Source organism: Benincasa hispida, chromosome 5 (assembly GCF_027475165.1).
Source record: "Benincasa hispida cultivar pf3 chromosome 5, pf3_genome.v1.1, whole genome shotgun sequence".
NCBI classification, from domain to species: Eukaryota; Viridiplantae; Streptophyta; class Magnoliopsida; order Cucurbitales; family Cucurbitaceae; genus Benincasa; species Benincasa hispida.
Window position 1 is genome coordinate 20,919,331 of NC_143482.1, and position 21,462 is coordinate 20,940,792.

Consider the following 21,462-nt stretch of genomic DNA (forward strand, 5'->3'; position numbering starts at 1 on the left):
TGACCCTCTTCCTTTTTCTATTAGTAAGTGAAGTCCTAAATGCACTACTGTCCCAGCTTCATGAAAAGGCAAGTTTGAAGGCTTTATAGTTGGCAAAGATAGAATTCATGTTCCTCTCTTACAATTTGCGGATGATACACTAATTTTCTGCCAAGATGACAAGGAAAAGCTTAGAAACCTAAAGAAAATACTTGAACTCTTTGAATGATGTTTTGGGTTGAAGATTAATGGGGAAAAATCAGCTAGAAGCAGCATCAATATTGACCATTTTAAGCTACAATCAGAAGCTGCCATTCTGAACTACAAGGCTGTCTCTCTTCTATTCATGTACCTTGGTCTTCCATTAGGGGGCTATCCTAAACAATTGACTTTTTGGCAACCAGTAATCGATAAAATTCAAAGTAAATTGGACAAATGGAAGAGATACAATCTTTCAAGAGGAGGTCGCTCCACCCTTTGTAAGTCGGTTCTTTCTCATATCCCAACTTACTATATATCACTTTTTCTGATGCCAGAAAAGGTGGTTCGAATTTTAGAAAGACTTTTGAGAATTTTTTTTTTGGGAAGGGCATTCTGGAAGCAAAATAAATCATTTAGTAAAATGGGACCTAGTTTTCCATTCTCAAGAAGATGATGGTCTTGGTATTGGTGGCTTGAAACTTAGAAACCAAAGCCTTCTAGCAAAATGGGGGTGGAGGTTCATTGAGGAAAATTTACTTTGGAGGAAAATAATTATAAGCATCTATGGAAGAAGTAAGTTTGGTTGGCACACCAATGGTAAAACTACCAGCAGTCTTAGAAGCCCTTGGATCAACATCTCAAGATCTTGGCTAAAAGTACTCCTTGGCAGCCTTCAAAGTTGGTAATGGTGAAAGGGTAGGTTTTTGGTGTGACCCTTGGTTGGAAATTGTTTCTTTAAAATTCTCATTCCCTAGTCTTTTCTCCATCTCCACCAAGCTCGAAGGCTCATTACAAGACTATTGGGATGAGACATCAACTTCTTGGTCTTTCCATTTTAAAAGACTGCTAAAGGATGAAGAGGCAAAAAACTTCCAGCTCCTGACTGAAAAGCTTTCCCACTCTAAACTTAATTCGCTTCCCAATAAAAGAAGGTGGTCTTTAGAACCAAGTGAGATTTTTTCAATCAAGTCTCTTGTAAAGCATCTATCCTTCTCCTCCCCAATTGGACCGCTACTAGAATCAGCCTTATGGAAGTCCAATAGTCCTAAAAGGGTGAATATACTGATATGGATCATGCTGAATGGCTTGCTTAACAGTGCAGATATTCCTCAAAGGAAATTGCCTACTCATTATATTTCTCCACAGGGTTACTCTCTTTATTGGTTAAACTCAGAATCTCTCTTACACTTGTTCTTCCAGTGAGTTTTTGCATACGTCTATATAAGTGCTTCAATGTCAGCTGGGTTCTTGACAATGATTTTAAGGCAAGTTTGCTTCAACTCTTGATCGGTCCAAATTTGAAGAAGCTAAGATTACTTTGGGTCAATGCAGTTAAAGTGTTGTTATCAGAACTATGGTTCGAAAGGAATCAAAGAGTGTTTCAAGACAAAGCATCTATTAGCTCCTTTAAATTCGATATCGCTCTTATCAATGCCTCCTCTTGGTGCTCTCTCTCCAAAACTTTTAAAGATTTCTCCATTCAAGACACCAGTCTCAATTGAAACGCCTTCATTTTCCCGCTTTCTTGATCTTGTAACTGCCTAGTTGTGGCATCTTTTAATTTTCAGATTATCTTTTTGTTGTATGCCTTTAAATAGGCAAGGTCTACTCAGTTTTGTACTCGGCAATTGAATTTCTGTTCTTCTTTCTAGGAGATGATGAGAATGCTTAGGAGGTGTCAACCTATTTGAGATGTCCTTGTGCATTTGCTGATTCTTTTTGTTTAGTTTTGATTAGTTTTGCTCTTTATGGTTTGTTTCCTTTCATACACTTGTAACATCTTTCATTATCTTAATGAAGTGGGTTGTTTCTTATTCAAAAAAATTTAGAGGATTTTTTAGTGTTCGGATGTGATGATGGGTGCTAAGGGGTGTCAACCTAGTTGAGATGCCCGGGTGCACCTGCTGATCCTTTTGATTTCCTGTAATTTGAGCATTAGTCTCACTTCATTTTCTTAATGAATAAAGAGACTTGTTTCCTTTTAAAAAAAAAAGATATAGAACTTCACAGAGAAGAGAGAAAAGTAAACAAGATAGAAATCAACAATCAAAACATAAATAGGACAACTCCAAAACGAAAATACATAGAACAAAAGTTGAACTAAGAAGGTAATAGGAAGGTTGGCCAGTTGAGATTGATGTCCTGAGAGGAGTATCCAACAAAGGTTGTAGTAAAAGAGCACCGTAGAGATGCACTAAGACGACCTTAGGCAAAGACATTTGAACTAGAACAACATCTTCAAAATTTCTTAGGTTTCTTTCCAACCATGAACCTGACAGCGTAGAGTTATCATCATGTAACAAAGGATCAATAGAGCTTGGCCCTTGATTGTCAAAAGTACCATTTAAACAGAAAATATTTGATTCTGATGGTAGATCATCATCTTTCAAAGTATCTTCATCTTCCATAACTTGCCTAATTCGAGCAAAATCAATAGAGTGTGAAAAGTCTTTGGCAAATAGATCACCATGACTTAATGACTTCAAACTTATAGCTTCGAAAGGAACACTATCACCAAATTGAAGTGAAATCTCTGAGATTTGGATCCTTAATAACGATCTCTTCAGGAATAAAACCACAAATGTTGTTTTGCACCTCTATCATTGCATTGGAACAATGTAAACAATTAAGGGGTGCATAATATTTTAGTCTGGGTTACAATTGATGAGAGATGATGGTTACAAAAAAGTAAGCACTATAGAAACTGAGAATTTTCAGTTTTATTGTAGCTAAGTGTGAGTTATGATAATTGGGAATTTTAACTATTATAATAAGAGGCCCAAATATTGAGTGAGCTATAATAGCGCACTCTACCCAAGGCAAGCTGGGGCCCAAACGCCCTCATAATAGTTTGTGAAGAGATGCTAATCCAACCACCTATGATACCTAATAGCTTCAAAGGTTGATACTTTCCAATAAATCAAAGGAAATTTCGTATTACTAATCAATCTTATGTAACTCCTGATGAATTCCAGATGAGAATGAGACATACTGGACCAATGCTTGTTCATTGGTATGCTTAAAAGTTCCTTTTAGAAAAAAGATTCATTCTTGAAATATTCTCCCTCTTAGTTTGAAAATAGATAAGAGAGAAAATCCATGAGAGTGACATTTTAAGCATGCATGTTCAGTGGTATGCTTAAAAATTGCAAAATTCAAACATAATTTATTTTTAACAACAATCATATGCCATCCATCGAAATTAATGAACTAGTTGGTTTTCATCTTATTCCACCTTACTAGCTTTCTTCTAAGGTTTTATTTTTGCTGTAGGCTTTATTTGGTGTTCTCTTGCTCCCATATATGCCTAACTTGGATCACTATCCTGGTCATACCCCTCTACATAGTGAATTTGTTGATGCTGCTGAATTCGAAAGACTTCCCGAAGGAGAACATATATGCCCTGAGCGTCATGTGAACTTTTTTTCCAGTAAGTACTAATTTTTTAAAATCCAGTATTATTTCCTTTGTGAAATGGAAAAGTAGAGAAAACACCTGTAGGGGGAATTTTTCAGCTCCCAGACCTCTTATAGTACATTTTATTGCAAAATGTTTTTGGCAAATATACCTAAAAGATAGAAAAGTACTCGCCTGCAAATGTAGTTAAACCAAAATTCTCCCATTATTTAGAAGGGGCATTGATTGACCGAATGTGTATACCTGAAGGAGAAAACCTTTAGGTGTGCCATTTGGTTGGAGGTTACCTTTAGGTGCCATTTGGTTGGAGGTTTTTTGGATAGCAAAAGACATAGGCAAGCTAAAAACAGTTGGATCAATGCCTTCATCTTCCATAAATTACTTAAAACGAAAAAGATCAACTAGATTGGAAAAATTACTCACGAATAAAGCATCGTGAACTATATTTGGGGTTTCTAGAACTTCAATATCACAAAAATGAAGAAAAATATGTCCGTTGAAGTCATTTTGAATTTTTGTCGCTAGCATGAAACCAAATAGATTATGTTCGACTTGAGTACGAGCCACCGAGCAATTTTGTATAGTATATCACTCTTAAACAAATATCTTGTATATAATAATTAGGGAAAACCTGAAAAGAAGTATTGACATCTGAGAATTAAACCAGTTATGTTCTCTCCTCTCTCTTCTCTCCTCTTTCCTTTTTCCCTTCTTCGATCATAGTTCCGAGGTCTACTCTTCTTTCCCATAAGTTTTCAAACCACATTAGCATTTGTTCAGTACATCAAAGTTCTCCGGCGAGAGTCTAGTCCACATATTTTGACCGATCAACCAAAAACTTTGATGGAAGTAGAAAGTTGCAAAAGAGGTGACTTGTTTTATTGCATTTGGTACGAGAATGGATAATTCCAAGTTGAAGACGTGGAAGCCAATAAAATTCTGCCGATAACGAACTCCCAACTTGTTTGGTTCCAAGAAGCTATTTCAGAAATAAGCCAAAAACCAGAAAACAGGTACTTCTTCAAGAAAGAAAAGGTTTAATATGGAGTAACAGAAGTTTCTAAATTCAGAACCAAGAAAGGTTGGGTAATGAGATGCATCGTATGACCCTGTACAAGGGGTAGATACTACATTCATATTCCCTCAGGTGATGACAAGCAGGGTTGGAATACGTTTTGTAAAATGCTAGGAGGATTCAAGTCGAAACATGAGTACATGACATGGTATTCCTCCCAAATTTGTCATCAACTACTCTCAAGAAGGACAAGGAGCAGATACAAAAGGTAACGAAGGAAAGTTATGTAGACAAGGTGAAGCCAAAGAGTCGCAGACAATCCTCTGTTTTGGTACCCGATAAACAGAGCATAAGCCGACAGTGGGTCATCAAGAATTCTGAAGTGTTCAAAGCAGATTTTAATGGGTTTCACGCCTCTTTGAGTTTGATAACTGGCTAGAAATCACAGAACACTGAAACTTTACTTTCAATCGAATGTCATCATCAATCCAATGTTTGCAGAGAGTGCTTTGGTTGAAATGGATTGAGGACCTATGAATGAACTAATTGAGAACCCAGGCAAATGGCAAGAATATGGCTCCTTCCACCTAAAGTTCGAAAAATGGGATAAACTTACTCATACTGTACTTGAAGGGATATGGTGGGTGGATCTCAATTAAAAATCTTCCACTGGATTACTGAAACAAACAAACTTTTGAAACAATAGGTGCTTACTTTGGTGGATTGGAAAACATTGCAACCGAAACACTAAATTTTCTTAATGTTTCAGAAGCCAAAATCCAAGTTAAGGAAAATTCATGTGGATTCATTCCTGCGATGATAGAAGTTACTGATGAAAAGAGGGGAAATATTTTTTTTAAATTTTGGTGATATTTCATCAATCGACCCACCTAGCAAGGTAAGAGGAGATTTATTTGTATATGATTTTACCAATCCTATCGACATTGTTCGTTTAGAATAGGTTATGAAGGATGAGGAAGTAGAACTGACCCATTAAATTCTAAGTTTGAATTTCTTCTTCCCTCGAGGATCAAGCCAAATTTTACCAAAAGTCCATTTGTCTCCTCTGGAAAGAAGAACAAGTTTAAGGGTCAGACATCATCGGAGGCTCACCAGAAGTCATTTGTTGTTCCAGATCCAGGGGAATTCTCATAGAGCAAAGATTCTCAAGACCAGTTGAATGTGAAAAAGGTTGAGGAAAAGACAAAAGAACATTCTCAGCTGGAAAAAAGATAAGATGGTCATTCGAGTTTCGAGTTGCCCAAAAAGAGTTGCTTGAACTTCCCGCCAAAAGAGCCATCGTTTAAAACTGTCCTGTGAAAAAAATACTAAAAGAAGACCAACGGACAGTTCCATTTAATAGTGAAGACGACACGTACTCTAGAATTAATAAGGGAATTCGCACCAACCCCTCAATGTTAATATAGAAATGACACCCAGCAGTCGCCCTTGCTATGGAAATCCAAACGACGATAGAATAGAGAACAACTTGGTCACTGTTTCATTGCCTCCCAGTTTCAAAGAAGGTGAAGCTTCCTCATCTGCTCGTGCCTCAAAATCCAAAAAAAGATCTCAATTGTTCAGACGTTTTTCAGAGTAGAAGACATCCTTCAGCAACTCTTGGACAGCCTTAGTAAATTCTAATTTGCTTGAAGAGTGCTGCATCAAGGCCCAAATTCCTGGGATCAATGTTTTAAAAGTCTAAAAGCAGCCTCGAGGCATTTTCTCTTAGAGAGGTGAGCATAAGCTTTGAGGCGGTATGAGACGTAAGCCTCATTTTAAATTAATAAGATAATTAAATCATAAAATATATACTATTATATATTTATAATGTTATAATATTGCTTAAAAATACCTAACATACTTAAAACTAATCACGACAAAGAAAATAATCCCAATAATTAATCACAACAAAGGAAAAAAATCTCAATGTTCCATCTAAATCTCATTTTCAATATCATTATCATTATCACTACTAGGATCTTCCATAGATTCATCCTCGTATCTAATAGCTTCATCCCCATTTTTGTTGTCACTCTCAATATCTATCCATTCCCCTTCATCCAATGTCATCAACCTCTTCCCTTTACCTTTTTGTGAAATAAATTTTGTAAATAAAAGTTACAACTAAGTGAATTTTGGAAATTTGTTTAAATTAGATCTTTTCAATAAGTAATATACCTCCACATTTAACATTCGGTTGTTTGGTCTTATCACTACTTCTTTGTTTGAATGCATATCAATGAAGTATGCATGATAAACATACCTCTTTGTTGAGAACTACTTCCTTCTCCAAGCTCATAAACATTGATGTTAGAATCATCATCTTGCTCAACAAAGGAATTTGTAGTCCCACTATTATTTTCAGCAATCTACTCATCATCAGATGACACATCATCTACCACCAATTGTTCAACTTCTTCCTTGAGAGTCTTGCGCTTCAAGTGTCTATCCTTTAATCTTTTATTGTACTTGATATCAACTAAGTTTTAACTTAGTTGTGCTCAAACAATTCCTTTTCTTTTTATGCACCTATCCATGGAACATAAACTTATCACTAACGGTAGAAGTCTTAGACAATTCTTTGTGAAGTAAGGAAATACAATCGAACACTTCTTAACCTGATTAAATGTACTCCAATTATGTTCACACCCAGATGCTGAACAAGACTCAAAACTTTGATTGCAAATTTTGCTAGTTTGGTGTTCCATCCCCGAATTAATCCCACCAATCAACTACATCGCCCAATATCACATCAAGTAAGGAAACCAAAATAAATAAAAGTATGATATGTTATCTTCATGATGCTTACTTGGAGATCTTTTTTTGCAAGAGGTTATTGCTTGTTGGAACCTAAAGAATCCTTCCCTTCTTCTAAATGAATCTATTTGAAGGTCAGCTTTTATTCTCTCGATTTCATTTGCCATCAACTTATCCATACATGTAGACAAGCCCAATTTAATCTCCGAATGTGTGAAAAAATTATCATCATGCTGAAAATGTGGGTTCAAGAAATATGTTGATGTGTGAAAGTGTCGATGTAGTTGAAACTCCTGCTTTTCATCAATAATATTCCATATCTCCTTATAACCTGCTTCCTCCCACCAAGATTCTTGACAATTTCTTCTTTTGCTGAATCAATGGCAACATATATAAATCCCATTGTTGACAACTTCTCAGAATCAATCAATCTCAAAACACTCACCAAAGGTTTTGTAGTCTTAATTGCATACACCACTGTGGGCCAAAAATTTTTGTCACTTAAAATTATTCTCTTCACTTCCTTTTCTTCTGGTTTTTTTGCCCAAACACTGTCTTACCATTCCTTAGAAGTAAACATTGCTTGTAATGGTTGTTTAGATTGGCAAATACTCTGCAAAATGTGGTGGCTGGACTAACAAGCTCTCTTTGTGAAAGATCTCATTAATGCTAACACCCAACCATGATTATAGATAAACTTACTGACCTTCTTTGCCTTTAACAATGCATTCTCATGTTGAGGCAGCTCACCAAGTTTTTCAAGCATCGAATCAAGACAATAAGCAGCACACGGGGTCCAATACAAATGCTTCGCTTTTCCATCAATTTTTTTCCAACTGCCTTGTAGTTAGATGTGTTGTCTGTCGCCACTTAGACTACGAGGTTCTCTTCAATTTCCTCTACTACATCATCGAGAAGTTGAAACAAGCGTCAATCGATTTCAAGAAAATTGTTCCACTTGGTGAGTTTACAAGAAAATTAAATAAACTTCTTCCTCTCATGTCCTTCCAAGCATCCGATAAGATTGAAACTCCAGTGTTCACCCATGTCTTGCGAATGCCATTAACAATATTATTTGTACTTTTCATCTCTTCAAAATCCATGAACTTAGTTCATGCATACTTGGTGGCTTCAAACCTCGATCGTATAGTCCAATCGATCGGTTCATATTTATTAAGGAAGGACTTCTCGCCACATTAAACGAAATACCATTTTCAAAAAATAATCTCCCAATATCCATACAAATAGAATTGCGCACTTCCTTTGCATTCATAGGAGTAACTTGATTGTGAACCTTATTTTCATTATCAACACCACTAGCATCAACTATCATATATCGGTCCATTGGCCCTCAAATTCCTCTCGAAGAAACATCACAATTACTTGAAGTCGGACCGTAATAGTATGCCCTTCCTTCAACCATATCCTCAAATTGCTTCTGACTAGCCATCTTTGCCATTTCTCCTTGTTTAAGGTAATCTTGAATTTCTTGTTTAACTTCATCAGGAACTTTATTACATGATGCAACATTTTTACGTGTTCCTCCAAGATGATCTTTCATTTTTTGACACCTCCTGTACAAACCTTGTTGCACAAATTGCATTCGATATAAATGTAGGATTTTCCTATTCGACCTTCTTGTACTTCAGTGCCATACATCCAAGCTGGATCTTTCCTAGTCTCATTATTTGTTTTTTTAAAACTTCCAACCATATCTAGGAAGAAAACATAAATATGGACATAGTCCGTGTTGTTGAGGTGCAGCCAGGCACTCGCCTTAGGCGAGAGGCGAGGCGATGGGAGGCCATACCGCTTTGAAAGTACCTCGGGCGAGCACCTTCAATGGAGCCCTCGCCTTGAACACATGTTCAAGGCAACACAGGCGCTCGCCTATTTTTTTATTTTTTATTTTTAATGATTTTTCAAGTTTTTTGCTTTATTCAAACTTTCTTCTTTAATATCAAGAATCAAGATTTAAACAAGAAGTCAAGAAAAACCGAATGAAGGAGAAATGAAGAAAAAGAATAGCACAAGTAATAGAAAAAAGTTGAAGAAGTCATCTTTTTGTTTACCCATCGGGCCATCCATCGGTTGCTTTTAAAAAATGAAGCAAAGGAAGAAGAAGAGGGGTCAAAAATCAGAAAGGAAGAAAAAATGTTTTTTTTTTATTTTTTGTATTTCCTTGAAGAGAAATGAAGTGTTGGCTGCCAGCATTAAAGTAATGTTGGCTGCATGCCAACCAAACTGCCAAATCGCAAAATTTCTACACCCTTACTCAAAGAACTAACTTTTACCTATTTAAAATCATTTCTATTTCTATTTCTTTTTCCAAATATATATTTCTTTCTCATATTGTTTTAGTTAATTTTTATTTTAGTTCTTAATAATTTTGTTAATATTTTAATATTTTAACATTTTAAAAATCTACGTACTGAGGCTTTTGCTTCTGTTCAATATATAATGACGGAAGCTAATTTTGGTTGGTTAATCCGATCAGTTCATAGATGGTTGGCAAGTATGATGGTCTTAATGATGATCCTGCACGTATTTCGCGTGTATCTTACTGGTGGATTTAAAAAACCTCGTGAATTGACTTGGGTTATAGGTGTGGTTCTAGCTGTATTGACTGCATCCTTTGGTGTAATTGGTTATTCCTTACCTCGGGACCAAATTGGTTATTGGGCAGTCAAAATTGTAACAGGTGTACCGGAAGCTATTCCAGTAATAGGGTCGCCTTTGGTAGAGTTATTACGCGGAAGTGTTGGTGTGGGACAATCTACCTTGACTCGTTTTTATAGTTTACACACTTTTGTATTACCTCTTTTTACTGCCGTATTTATGTTAATACACTTCCCAATGATACGTAAGCAAGGCATTTCTGGTCCTTTATAGAGAATAGAAATCATAGATTTGTAATTAGTTATTTATGATTACTCGGGGGAGGAAGAAGAGTATTTTATTAATGCAAATATGGATTATTGATTTTCTTTCAACAATAATTGTAAAAATAAAATTTATTTATTAATTTTTTTAAGTGCGCCTTGCTTTAGTCGGGCAACGCTTTTTGGTTGCCTCTTACCTTGAGGCGATTAAAAGAGCTTGTCGCCTTAAAGTGCACCTTGCACTTTGAAAACACTAGACAAGCAAAGAGTTAGGGAAATTAAAAGAGAGTTGAGGTCCAATTCCAAAAACATGGGGAACAAATAGGAAAAGCACAAAACTGGGAAGAAAAAGTCTTAATAGATCAAACAAAATAGGAAAAAAAGAATAAAAATTCTGTATTTAGGAAAATAAAGAATACAAAAATGTGTGAAATAAAAAACTGTGAAAAAAAAGTAAGTATAAAATATTTAAAAGTTGGGAAAAAAAAAGGCTCTTTAAAACTATTAAAAATGGGAAAAAAAACAAAAGAATAAGATAGGAAAAAAATCAATTAAGGAAAAAAAACTCTTTAAACAATAGGAAAAAAAAAACAAAAGAATAAGATGGGAAAAAATCAATTAAGAAAAAAAAAAACTCTTTAAAGTTTGAACAAAAGGAAAAAAAAAACAAAAGAATAACACAGTGACTATTGAGGAAAAAACTCTTTAAAAATAACAAAAGTAAATAGAAACAAATTTTATTACGAAGATAAAAAGGGTGAAACAAAATCCAACCTTGGAAGTTGATTGAACTGTGTTGACAAAATTGAACAAAACTCTCCCACTTGGAATATTTTGAGTTGCTATCAATTCCACCTTAATCTTTTTGTGGTTTTAAATTAGTACTAGTTTATATTTTAAAACTTGCTGTCGGTTCCACTTCCAACAAAAAAAAAAAAAAAATTCATAAATTAAATGGTTTCACTTCCACTAAATTGCAAGGATTAAGACACATGCAGACAACAATAATAATTGTTTCGGTGTTGGAGCCCAACCCATTTAATTTTGTGCTTCAGATTTTTTGAGGCTTTAGCCTCAAAAGCCTCAGTGCGTAAGATAAAAGGCGTACGCCTTTCTATACAGAGGCGTAAGCCTCTTTTTTCTTAACTTAAACGCACGCCTTGAGGCATGAGGAAGCCGCCTCGCCTCAAGGTGCGCCTCAAGGCGTACGCCTCTTCCAATTTTTAAAACATTGCCTGGGATACTCCCTGCCAGGTCAGATAAATCTAATCCCAAAACTTATTCTTTTTCTTATTAGACTTCAAAATTTCTGGCTCAAGCGTGCCTTTTGTGCGAGGTACCTTGGATTCCTATCAAGATGATGACCAAAACAACAAATATGATTCCGATGGTGACTCTATTGCCAGTGCTAGCTTTGAAGAACTAGAAAAATCAGAAGCAGAGAACTTCCAGGAGGGAGAAGAGACTTATCGTAGATATGGCAGTGATCTTCAGTGCCTTTTTCAATCAGGAGAAGGTCAATTAATAGGTAGTACTGGTGTCTCATCCATTCAACCTATTGACAAGAAGGAAATTCCACAAAACCTGGTATCAGTGGTTGAAGATTGTGATTTAATCCTTGGTTGAAATCCAGTGTCAGGGATCCATTCTCATTTTGTCCGAGCATGAAGATACTTTCATGGAATACAAGAGGCTTAGGAGATGACTCCAAAAGATTGGCTTTGAGAAGTTTAAAGAAAATAAATCTGGATTTGGCCTTAATTCAAGAAACAAAGTGGGATACATTTGATGCAGACTTTATCAAAGAGTTATGGAGCTCGAAACCCATTGGATGGGCCTTTGTTGAAGCATTTGGAAAATCTGGAGGAATTCTAACTATGTGGGATGAAAGCAAAATTTCTGTTACTGAGGTGTTGAAAGGTTATTCTCTATCCGTTAAATGCTTGACTATATATAAGAATTCTTGTTGGATCACAAATGTATAGGAACCCACTGATCATAGAGAAAGGAAGTTTACATGGCAAGAACTGCTCTCACTCTCAGATTACTGTGAAGAACCCTGGTGTATTGGAGATTTCAACATCACTAGAAAAATTCAAGAATGTTTTCCTTTGGGGAGATTAACAAGAGAAATGAGAAAATTTATAACTTGGTTGCTGCAGTAAAACTAATGGAAATCCCACTTAACAATGGTCATTTTACGTGGTCACGCGAAGGAAATGTCGTATGACGTTCTCTTCTTGATAGATTCTAATTTCTAATAATTGGGATGGGATATTTGCAAACACCAGAGTTGCACGTCAAGCACACTTTTTTTGACCACTCTCATATCTTGCTTGAAGCTGGTTCCTTTAAGTGGGGACCTTCTCCTTTCAGGTTTTGTAACAGCTGGCTGGACATAAGAGAAATCTGCCATGTAATTGAACCAGCATTGATTTTTGAAGAGCAACAAGGCTGGGCTGGTTTTGTTATTTCCACTAAGCTGTGAAAAATCAAGGCTGCCTTGAAGACATGAAATGCAGATTTTTGAAAGAAAAAAGAAAAATACAGAAGAATCATTGCTAAAAGAAATTGAAAAGTGTGATCTAGAAGCCAAGAATTCAGAAAGATTCATCTTGGAAAGGGATTTGAGACTCTCTTTGAAGGCTGAATTTTATCACTTTACCGAATAGATGAAAGAAACCTAAGGCAGAAAAGCAAGCTATGGCTTAATTTGGGAGATGAAAATTCCAAGTTTTTCCACTGTTTCTTAGCAGCAAAGAAAAGGAGAAACTTGATTTCAGAGTTGTTTAACGACCAAGGTTCACCAACAAGATCATTCAAGGAAATCGAGGATCTATATTGGGCTTCTACACCTCTTCTCTAAATCACCAGGCATTGGGGCTCTTCCTCTGAATTTGCAATGGCCTACTGTTACTCAAAATCAGAATAATACGCTGGTTGCCAGATTTACACATGAGGAAATTAGAATTGCTTTAAAGATGTTGGGAAATGTTATAATTCTATTGTTAGGGTTTTCCATTCTTGTAAATATTTTGTTATATTTTTCTTTTCTATGCTTTGTAAACTTGTATATATTCATATCTTTAGTGAATAAATAGAGCATTCTGATTCTCTCTCAAACCTAAGAGTTTGGTATCAGAGCCCTCTTAACAAACTTAGGTTTTGTGAACCTTAGGGTTTGAGAATTTAGAACCCGTTTGTGTTACATCTAGGGTTTGGTGGAGAGGTGAGTTTACACTTTTGCTCACAGTCGCCGTAGCTATCAGCCGCCGCCGCTGCCGGAAAAAAAGGCTAGTTTTTCGACACCGCACAGTCCGTCGAGCAGGCTCAGCCGCCGATCTACAAAACCCGAAAGTCCGGATTCCATCTGACCAGTGCGTGATGCTCATGCGCCATTTGTTCCATTCTGTCATTGCATGTGCCATCTGTTTTGGTTCGTCTTGGGTTTCCTCAGTTTTGTTGACTCTTCTTGGTGATGTGTTTGTTTGGGATATATAGATATACTCACTGCTTGTAAAGACATCTCTTCGATAAATTAGGGTTTGATCTCTGTTGTCCGATGTCTACTTTTTTAGGTAATGGCTGATAAGAAACCAGTAGTCATGCTTGAGATTGTTCCTATAGTGTCAAAAGTAACTGAACACAAGTTGAATGGATCCAACTAGGAATCATGGAGATTAAATGTTCTCCACTTTATTAGGAACATGGAGATGAATGATCAAATCACAGAAGAGCCACCGATTGATGCTAATAAAAAGATTTGGTGGCGGGTGATGGTGTGGGAAATGGAGGTAAATAAATATGCGTTTTTTGTGTATTCTCCATGCGTCGCAGGCCAAGCGTTGGACTAAGGAATATGCAATATGCGTTTGATGACCATGCGTTCCTGCCACAAGTTTTCTTGCTCTCTCGCCAAGTATAATGAGCTCGCAAGTTTCTTGGGTGATCCGAGGTCGAACTCAGGGACTTGTAGCTATATTTTATGAAGTAAAGTGTTTGCAGCGAAAAATAAAAGAATATTGAAGATTATGGGCTATGCACTACTCCTACTCCTAACTAATAGATTAAGTAGTGGAAGTATGACTATGAGAGATAGAGACATGACACCATTAACGTGTAATAAAATGCATGGAAAAATAGATAAAATGGCGGGGATGACTTCACCGCAACACTAAGCTTGATCGCAAGGGTAACCCTAGCCAGCGCAAGCTATGCGATTATGCTACACACACTTGACGAAGACACATGTGATGTATATGCGATAGTGTCGAGAGGCCTTATTTCTAAGTCTCTATTCCTACTCACGTGCTCTCACACATAAATAAGATGACCCCATACCACCATATTCTACTTCTGGACGCATGCGATGTGACCATATACTTTCATATCCTATCTATAGGGTGCATGCGCTGTGTAATAGCAAACGGAGCTTATTCCTAAGTCTCCATTCTTGCTTATGCGATCCAATCTGACTCTCCCAAGCCTAGATTTGATTTTTAGACTACTCTCCCAAGTATGCCTAAATGATGAATAATGTACTCATAAGACAAGGTAATCACATAAAGTATGGTTAACATAAGATTATTCCTATCTCTAGAAACACTGCTTACTTTGCTTAATGCGTCCAACTACTTACCCTCCTGGGCAGTTAGCTACCACTGATCAGCTCATAGACAAGCATTGCTACAGCATCGCACTAAGCAAATAGGATTTTCTCGCAACACTCGCGCAACACACAGCTCTCGGTGGTTTGTTACATGCTTCATATGTCTATGCCGCATGATTAAGTATGCGATACTCTAGCAGTCTTACTTAGTTGTGCAATGAAAGTAAAAGATGCTAAGTAAGTGAAGATGGAGATGGAATCGAAGGAAAATATAGAAATGCATTGGTCACAAAATGTATTAATCTCTTAAGCCACAATGTAATACAATACAAAGATAGAAGAGATATGGAGGGCCAGAAGCAAGACTTGCTTCCATCAGATGCGTGTCAAGGCTGCCGGTGGTGCCATGGATGGGCGGTGGAGTAGTCTCTCTCGAGATCTATCTCCGGCAGAGCTCTGGTCGTCACTCGGAATGGTTGAAGGAATGAAGAACTCTCAAGACTATCTTCTCACGCTTTGGTCTGGATCACAAGGATCTGCCCTAAGGCAGAAAACTTTAGATGCCTTCAAGCAAGGAACCTTGGAGGATCTAAAGTTGGGCTTTAAGGCTTCTATTTATAGAGCTTGATCACCGATAGCATTAATGGTCCTTGACTGAAATTCTGTAGCTAATGGTGTGGTGGACCTGCTCTGAATCTCTATTGCTAATGGCGTGGTAGGTGAAATGTCAACATCACCTTTTGATACTCCCGAGGTATACGTTCATGCTTGGGTTCTGGAGCATCATCGCATTCCACCCCCCTTGCGGTCATCCATCTATTATGGTTATACTCTATAGCCGCAACCTCTATGTGATGGACGCATGCGGTTAATGGCCGCAACATCCATGCGTCGAGCATATGCGATCGCGTATGCGACGCCTCTGCGATGGCGAGATTCACCGCATGTGATCGATTCCTGCTTTTGCTACAAAAATAAACAATTGAACGCATAATAACGCATAAAAGTGGGTTAGCCGAGATTCTTAATGCCAATCGACGCAAGCTCGTTTTCTCATGAATTCTTAGTACAATCGCCGCATATTCTACTTAACAGCCTCATAATTCTAAATAAAAGGCTTAAATGACGTACATTTTTGCCCGTCATCACACCCCTAAACTTAGAATCATGCTTGTCCTCAAGCATGCTTTATACTTGGGAAATTCATAATTCACCCTCTGGCTTTCCTTTGCGATGACCAGCCTCTCAGAATATAATTTACTCATACCTCTAACTTTGGCAGTAACGCTCTCCTCATCTTCGGCTGCTTCTTCAAAGAAATTTTTTCTAAGCTTAAATAAGGCAAGCCTCTGCTCAAAAATTTTTTACTCATGCCCCACAACTTTGTGTTCAACTTTTAACAATGCATCCGTTTGAAACAATTCAAAGCCTTGCGATTTCTAAATGCCTTCTTTCCTCCACGTCAAAATGGGTCATTGACTCCAGCGCTACAAACCATATTATAGGTAACCCTTTATTCTCTAACCTTTGTACATCTATCTCTTCACCTAATGTCACTATAGTTGATGGAACCTCCACTCATTTTTTAGGATCAGAAACCGTCCATTTTACTGAATCAATTTCCTTGTCATCAGTTTTAAATTTACCACATTACTCATTTAATTTGATTTCGGTCAGTAAACTCACTCTTGATCTTCATTGTTGTGTCTCCTTTTTTCTTGGTTATTGTTTATTTCAGGATCTTACGACGAAGTAGACTATTGGTAGAGGGCGTGAATTTGGAGGTCTTTACATCTTTGAACCACAAACACCTACGGCCATCACATGCTCAAGCATGTCATCTCCCTTTGAAGAGCATTGTCGTTTGGGTCATTCATCTATCTCTGTGTTAAAGAGTCTTCGTCCACAACTTCAACATTTGTCTTCTTTAGATTGTGAGTCATGTCAGTTTGCTAAAATTCATCATTTGACTTTGTATCCTCGAGTCAATAAACGAGCTAGTGCTCCTTTTGAATTAGTTCATTATGATGTTTAGGGTCCATGTCCTGTTGAGTCCAAAGGAGGGTTTAGGTATTTTGTTACATTTGTCGAAGACTATTCTTGTGTTACGTGGTTATATTTAATGAAAAGTTGTTCTGAGTTACTTTTTCATTTTCGTAACTTCCATGTTGAAATTCAAACTCAGTTTAGTGGTACTCTTAAAATCCTACGGAGTGATAATGCTAAGGAATATTTCTCTCATACACTCAAGTCTTATTTAGATGCCTATGACATTCTTCATCAATCTTCTTGTGTTGATACTCCATCTCAAAATGGGGTTGCAGAACGAAAGAATCATAATCTCCTTGAGACAACCAGAGCTTTGATGTTTCAGATGCATGTTCCAAAATCCTTTTGGGCTGATGCTATTTCCACAGCTTGTTTCTTAATAAATCGCATGCCCTCTTCTATTCTTAAGGGTGAGATACCTTTTCATACTTTATGCCCCAAGCAACATTTGTTTCCCATTCCACCCTGTAAAACTCTTAGGTTTGAGAAAGAATCAGAATCCTCTATTCATTCACCAAATATATGAATATATACAAGTGTACAAATCATAGAAAAAGAAAATATTACAAAATATTTACAAGAATGGAAAACCCTAACTATAGAATTATCACACTCCCCCTCAAGTTGGAGCATATATGTTAATCATGCCCAACTGTTTACGCGAAGAGCAGGTTGAAGGTGCATGAGTACTGGTACAGAGCCAGAATTCGACGCCGACCCAAAGATCGAGTGAACCTTTCGCGCATGAGCACGCCAGAACCGTACAAGGCGAAGAAGAAACATGACAAACAACAACGATAGGCCCAAGGGGAATCAAGGAACAAATCGGCCGACACAAGATCCAGTTTTTTTGGCCCCCGACCACAATATTCCCATGAGGAACTATGCGGCACCTAATTTATACGACTTCTCGCCTGGAATTGCAAAACCTACAGTGGAGGAGAATGCAAGATTTGAAATCAAGCCGGTCATGCTCCAAAGGATTCAAAATGCGGGTCAGTTTGGAGGTCTTCAGAGGACCCGCATGCACATTTGACCAGCTTTGTGGAGATGTGTAATACATTCTCCATCCCTGGTGTGACTCCTGAAGGAATAAGACTATATCTCTTCTCGTATACACTTCGGGATGAGGCAAAGAAGTGGGCTCATTCATTGGAGCCAAATGAAATTAATTCTTGGGATCAATTGGTTGAGCGATTTATGAAGAAAATTTTCCCTCCCGCAGTCAACGCAAGAAGACGAAGGGACATGTTAAATTTCGAGCAAATGGAGAATGAGACTCTGAGCACCGCATGGGTGCAATTTAAAAGACTGGTGAAGAACTGTTCGCATATCGGGATTCTCGATTGCGTTCTCATGGAAACCTTTTATAATGGTTTGGATAGATCGACACAAGCAGTTGCTGACACCTCCGAGACAGGAGGGTTCATGGATAAGACGTACACTGAAGCAAAAGTCATCTTAGATCGCATCTCGCGAAATACAGATGACTGGATGGATGATGGGTATGGAGGAAGAGGCCTAGAGCGAAGAAAAACGGAAAGCACCATCGTACCTGCTGATACAATGACCACATTGGCCGCCCAAATGGCCGCAGTTACCTCGCTCCTCCAAACGATGGCGATTAATCAAGGAACTCTCTCCCAGGGTGCAGTGTGTCACAATCGCTCTTTCGGAAGCTTCTCTTAGCGATTGTGCGACACTTGTTCCCACTCACGAACAAGCCAGCCAACTCGATTACGGACTGCCGATGGCACACCGAGTGCCTCTTGCAACCTCCACCCCCGTTTTAGGGAAAACGGTTTTAGAAAACGGGTTTGGAGGAAAGGTTTTCGTAAGAAGATTTGTGAGTGTGAATAAAGAAAGAAAGATTGTAGTTGACTAGAAAGCAATAAGCAACAACAACGGCTTTATAGAGTACTACTCCGGGTATGAGGAAATGATGGTTAGTCTTATCCCCATATAGTGCATTCTGAACAAAAAGCCAACTGGCGCCATTGCATATGCAAAAGGGCGAGTGGTCACTTACAATGAAAATGTAAAGAAAGCAAGCTAACTACACTAATACAATACAGGATATGAAAGTAAGCTAGAAAGGGGTTGGATTGGGCATGCGGCCATGGGCAACAGGCCCTGGACAAGCATGACCGTTACATTCTCCCCCACTTAATTGGTTGACGTCCCCGTCAACCGACCTTGTTCAAAACCTGCAATGGCTGGAGCTGCATTCTTCAAGTCTTCGGCCCGCTCCCAACTGATCTCTTCGTCGGGGAGATCCTTCCATTTCACTAAGAACTCTGTCAGTTCACGTCTGGGTCTTCCAATACGGCGCGTACGTTTATCCAGGATTTGTGCAACTTCTTTCTCAGCAGAACTCTTCATCGTGACCGGTGGGCGCCTTAGCATGTTTCGTTGTTCGTCCTCGGGATCGGAATGATAGGGCTTCAGGATACTCACATGGATGACAGGATGAATCTTCATCCATGAGGGTAACTGAACCCTGTATGAGGTTCTCCCGACCTTCTCAATTATCTCCACTGGACCTTCATATTTCCTTACTAGCCGTTGGTCTCTCTGGCCTCGGAAACGAAACTGTTCCGGTCGTAGCTTGATCAGGACCTTGTCCCCAGCTTGAAACTCAAGGGCCCTCCGCTTCTTATCAGCCCACTTCTTCATCCTCTTCGATGCTCTTTCTAGGTAGGCGCGAGCGATCTCAGAGGTTTCGCTCCACTCTTTAGTGAAGTTATGTGCCTGAGGACTTTTGCCTGCATAAGGGTGGTCCACCAAGTGTGGCATGAGTGGCTGTCTGCCGCACACGACTTCGAAGGGTGTTTTTCCGGTCGCGGAACTCTGCTGGCTATTGAAGCTGAACTGAGCCACATCTAACAACTGGACCCAGTTCTTCTGCCTAGCGTTGATAAAGTGACGCAGATATTCCTCGAGCATACTGTTGAAGCATTCCGTCTGTCCGTCGGTTTGGGGATGATAGCTAGAGGAGATATTCAGTGATGATCCCAATATTCTGAACAATTCTGTCCAGAATGTCCCAGTGAATCTTCCGTCCCGATCGCTAACAATGCTCATGGGGACACCCCATAATTTCACGATGTGTTTGAAGAACAACTGAGCAGTCATCACGGCTGTGCACATTTTCGGCGTTGGGACGAACGTGGCATATTTCGAGAACCGGTCGATGATAACAAGGACCGATTCAAACTCTCCCACCTTGGGCAAATGGGTGATGAAGTCGAGAGACACACTCTCCCACGGTCTAGAGGGCACAGGTAGGGGTTCCAGCAGACCCGCTAATTTCGCCCTTTCAACCTTATCTTGTTGGCAGACAAGGCAAGTCTTGGTAAATTGCATGACATCGTCTCGAAGACTTGGCCAATAGTAGCCTTGCTTCAGAAGGGCATAAGTCCTCTGCCAACCATTATGTCCTGCCCACGGTGTGTCGTGACACTCCTTCATCAGTGACCTTCGTAACTCCCCGGATCTGGGGATGTAGAGGCGATTGCCTTTGGTGTATAGTAGATCATCTTCCACCCAGAACTGGCGTGTCTTCCCCTCCCTGGCCAACTGTAAGATGGCCTGCGCTGCTGTATCATTTGTCAAGTGAGTTTTGACAGTTTCTCGTACTGTTGCACTCAACGTACTTGCTTGTAGGCGGGCGAACATGCACAGGGCCGCATGTTCGCTCTTTCGGCTAAGAGCGTCAGCCGCTTGGTTGCTCTTCCCCGGTCTATGTTCGAATTGGAAGTCGAACTCCGCTAGACATTCCTGCCACCGTGCCTGTTTGGACGACAACTTCGGTTGGTTGAAGAAGTGACAAATGGAGTTATTGTCGGTCTTGACCACGAACTTGGCCCCCAAGAGATACTGTCTCCAGGCCCTCAAGCAGTGAACTACTGCTAACATCTCTTTCTCGGAGGCGGCATACCTCCGTTCTGCATCATTTAGTTTTCTACTCTCATACGCGATGGGGTGTCCGTCTTGGAGGAGAACACCGCCCAACGCGAAGTCAGAAGCATCAGTCTCTACTTCAAATGGCTTGGTCACATCGGCAATTCCGAGGACCGGCCCCTCAATCATCACTTTCTTCAAGCCCTCAAAGGCGGCTTGACATTCAGGAGTCCAGCTCCATTGGCTATCCTTCTTCAACAGTTCGGTTAACGGCCCTGTTCTTCTCGAGAATCCTTCTACGAACCGCCTATAGTAGTTGGCTAGTCCGAGGAAGGATCGTAGTTCGGTCACGGATGATGGTACCCTCCAGTCTCTAATTGCGGCCACCTTGCCCTCTTCCATACCAATCCGACCACACTCAATCACGTGGCCGAGGAAATTTATGCGCTCTTGGGCAAAGGAGCACTTCTCTCTCTTTACATACAACTGATTTCTCCTCAGCTTTTCAAAGACTAGTTGGAGGTGACGCCGATGGTCCTCCAACGAGGCACTATAGACCACAATGTCATCAAGATATACTACGACGAATTTGTCGAGGTATTCGTGAAACACTTGGTTCATTAGGGTACAGAACGTTGCTGGAGCAT

The 21,462-nt window shown here is 39.1% G+C and overlaps 1 protein-coding gene and 1 pseudogene across 3 annotated transcripts in view; one reads left to right on the forward strand and one right to left on the reverse strand.

Annotated features, from left to right (window-relative positions):
* LOC120069911 (ABC transporter C family member 2-like) overlaps positions 1–21,462 on the forward strand; it is a 121,072-nt gene that overhangs the window by 19,070 nt on the left and 80,540 nt on the right. For all 3 annotated transcript variants that reach the window (XR_016529687.1, XM_090313816.1, XM_090313817.1), the window contains exon 5: positions 3,454–3,610. Coding sequence is in view for 2 of the 3 variants with exons in the window: in XM_090313816.1 (XP_090169942.1) it covers positions 3,454–3,610 (157 nt within the window). In the remaining variant the exon portion in view is untranslated. The remainder of the gene's footprint in view (positions 1–3,453; positions 3,611–21,462) is intronic.
* Positions 6,551–8,732, reverse strand: LOC150035970 (uncharacterized; annotated as a pseudogene).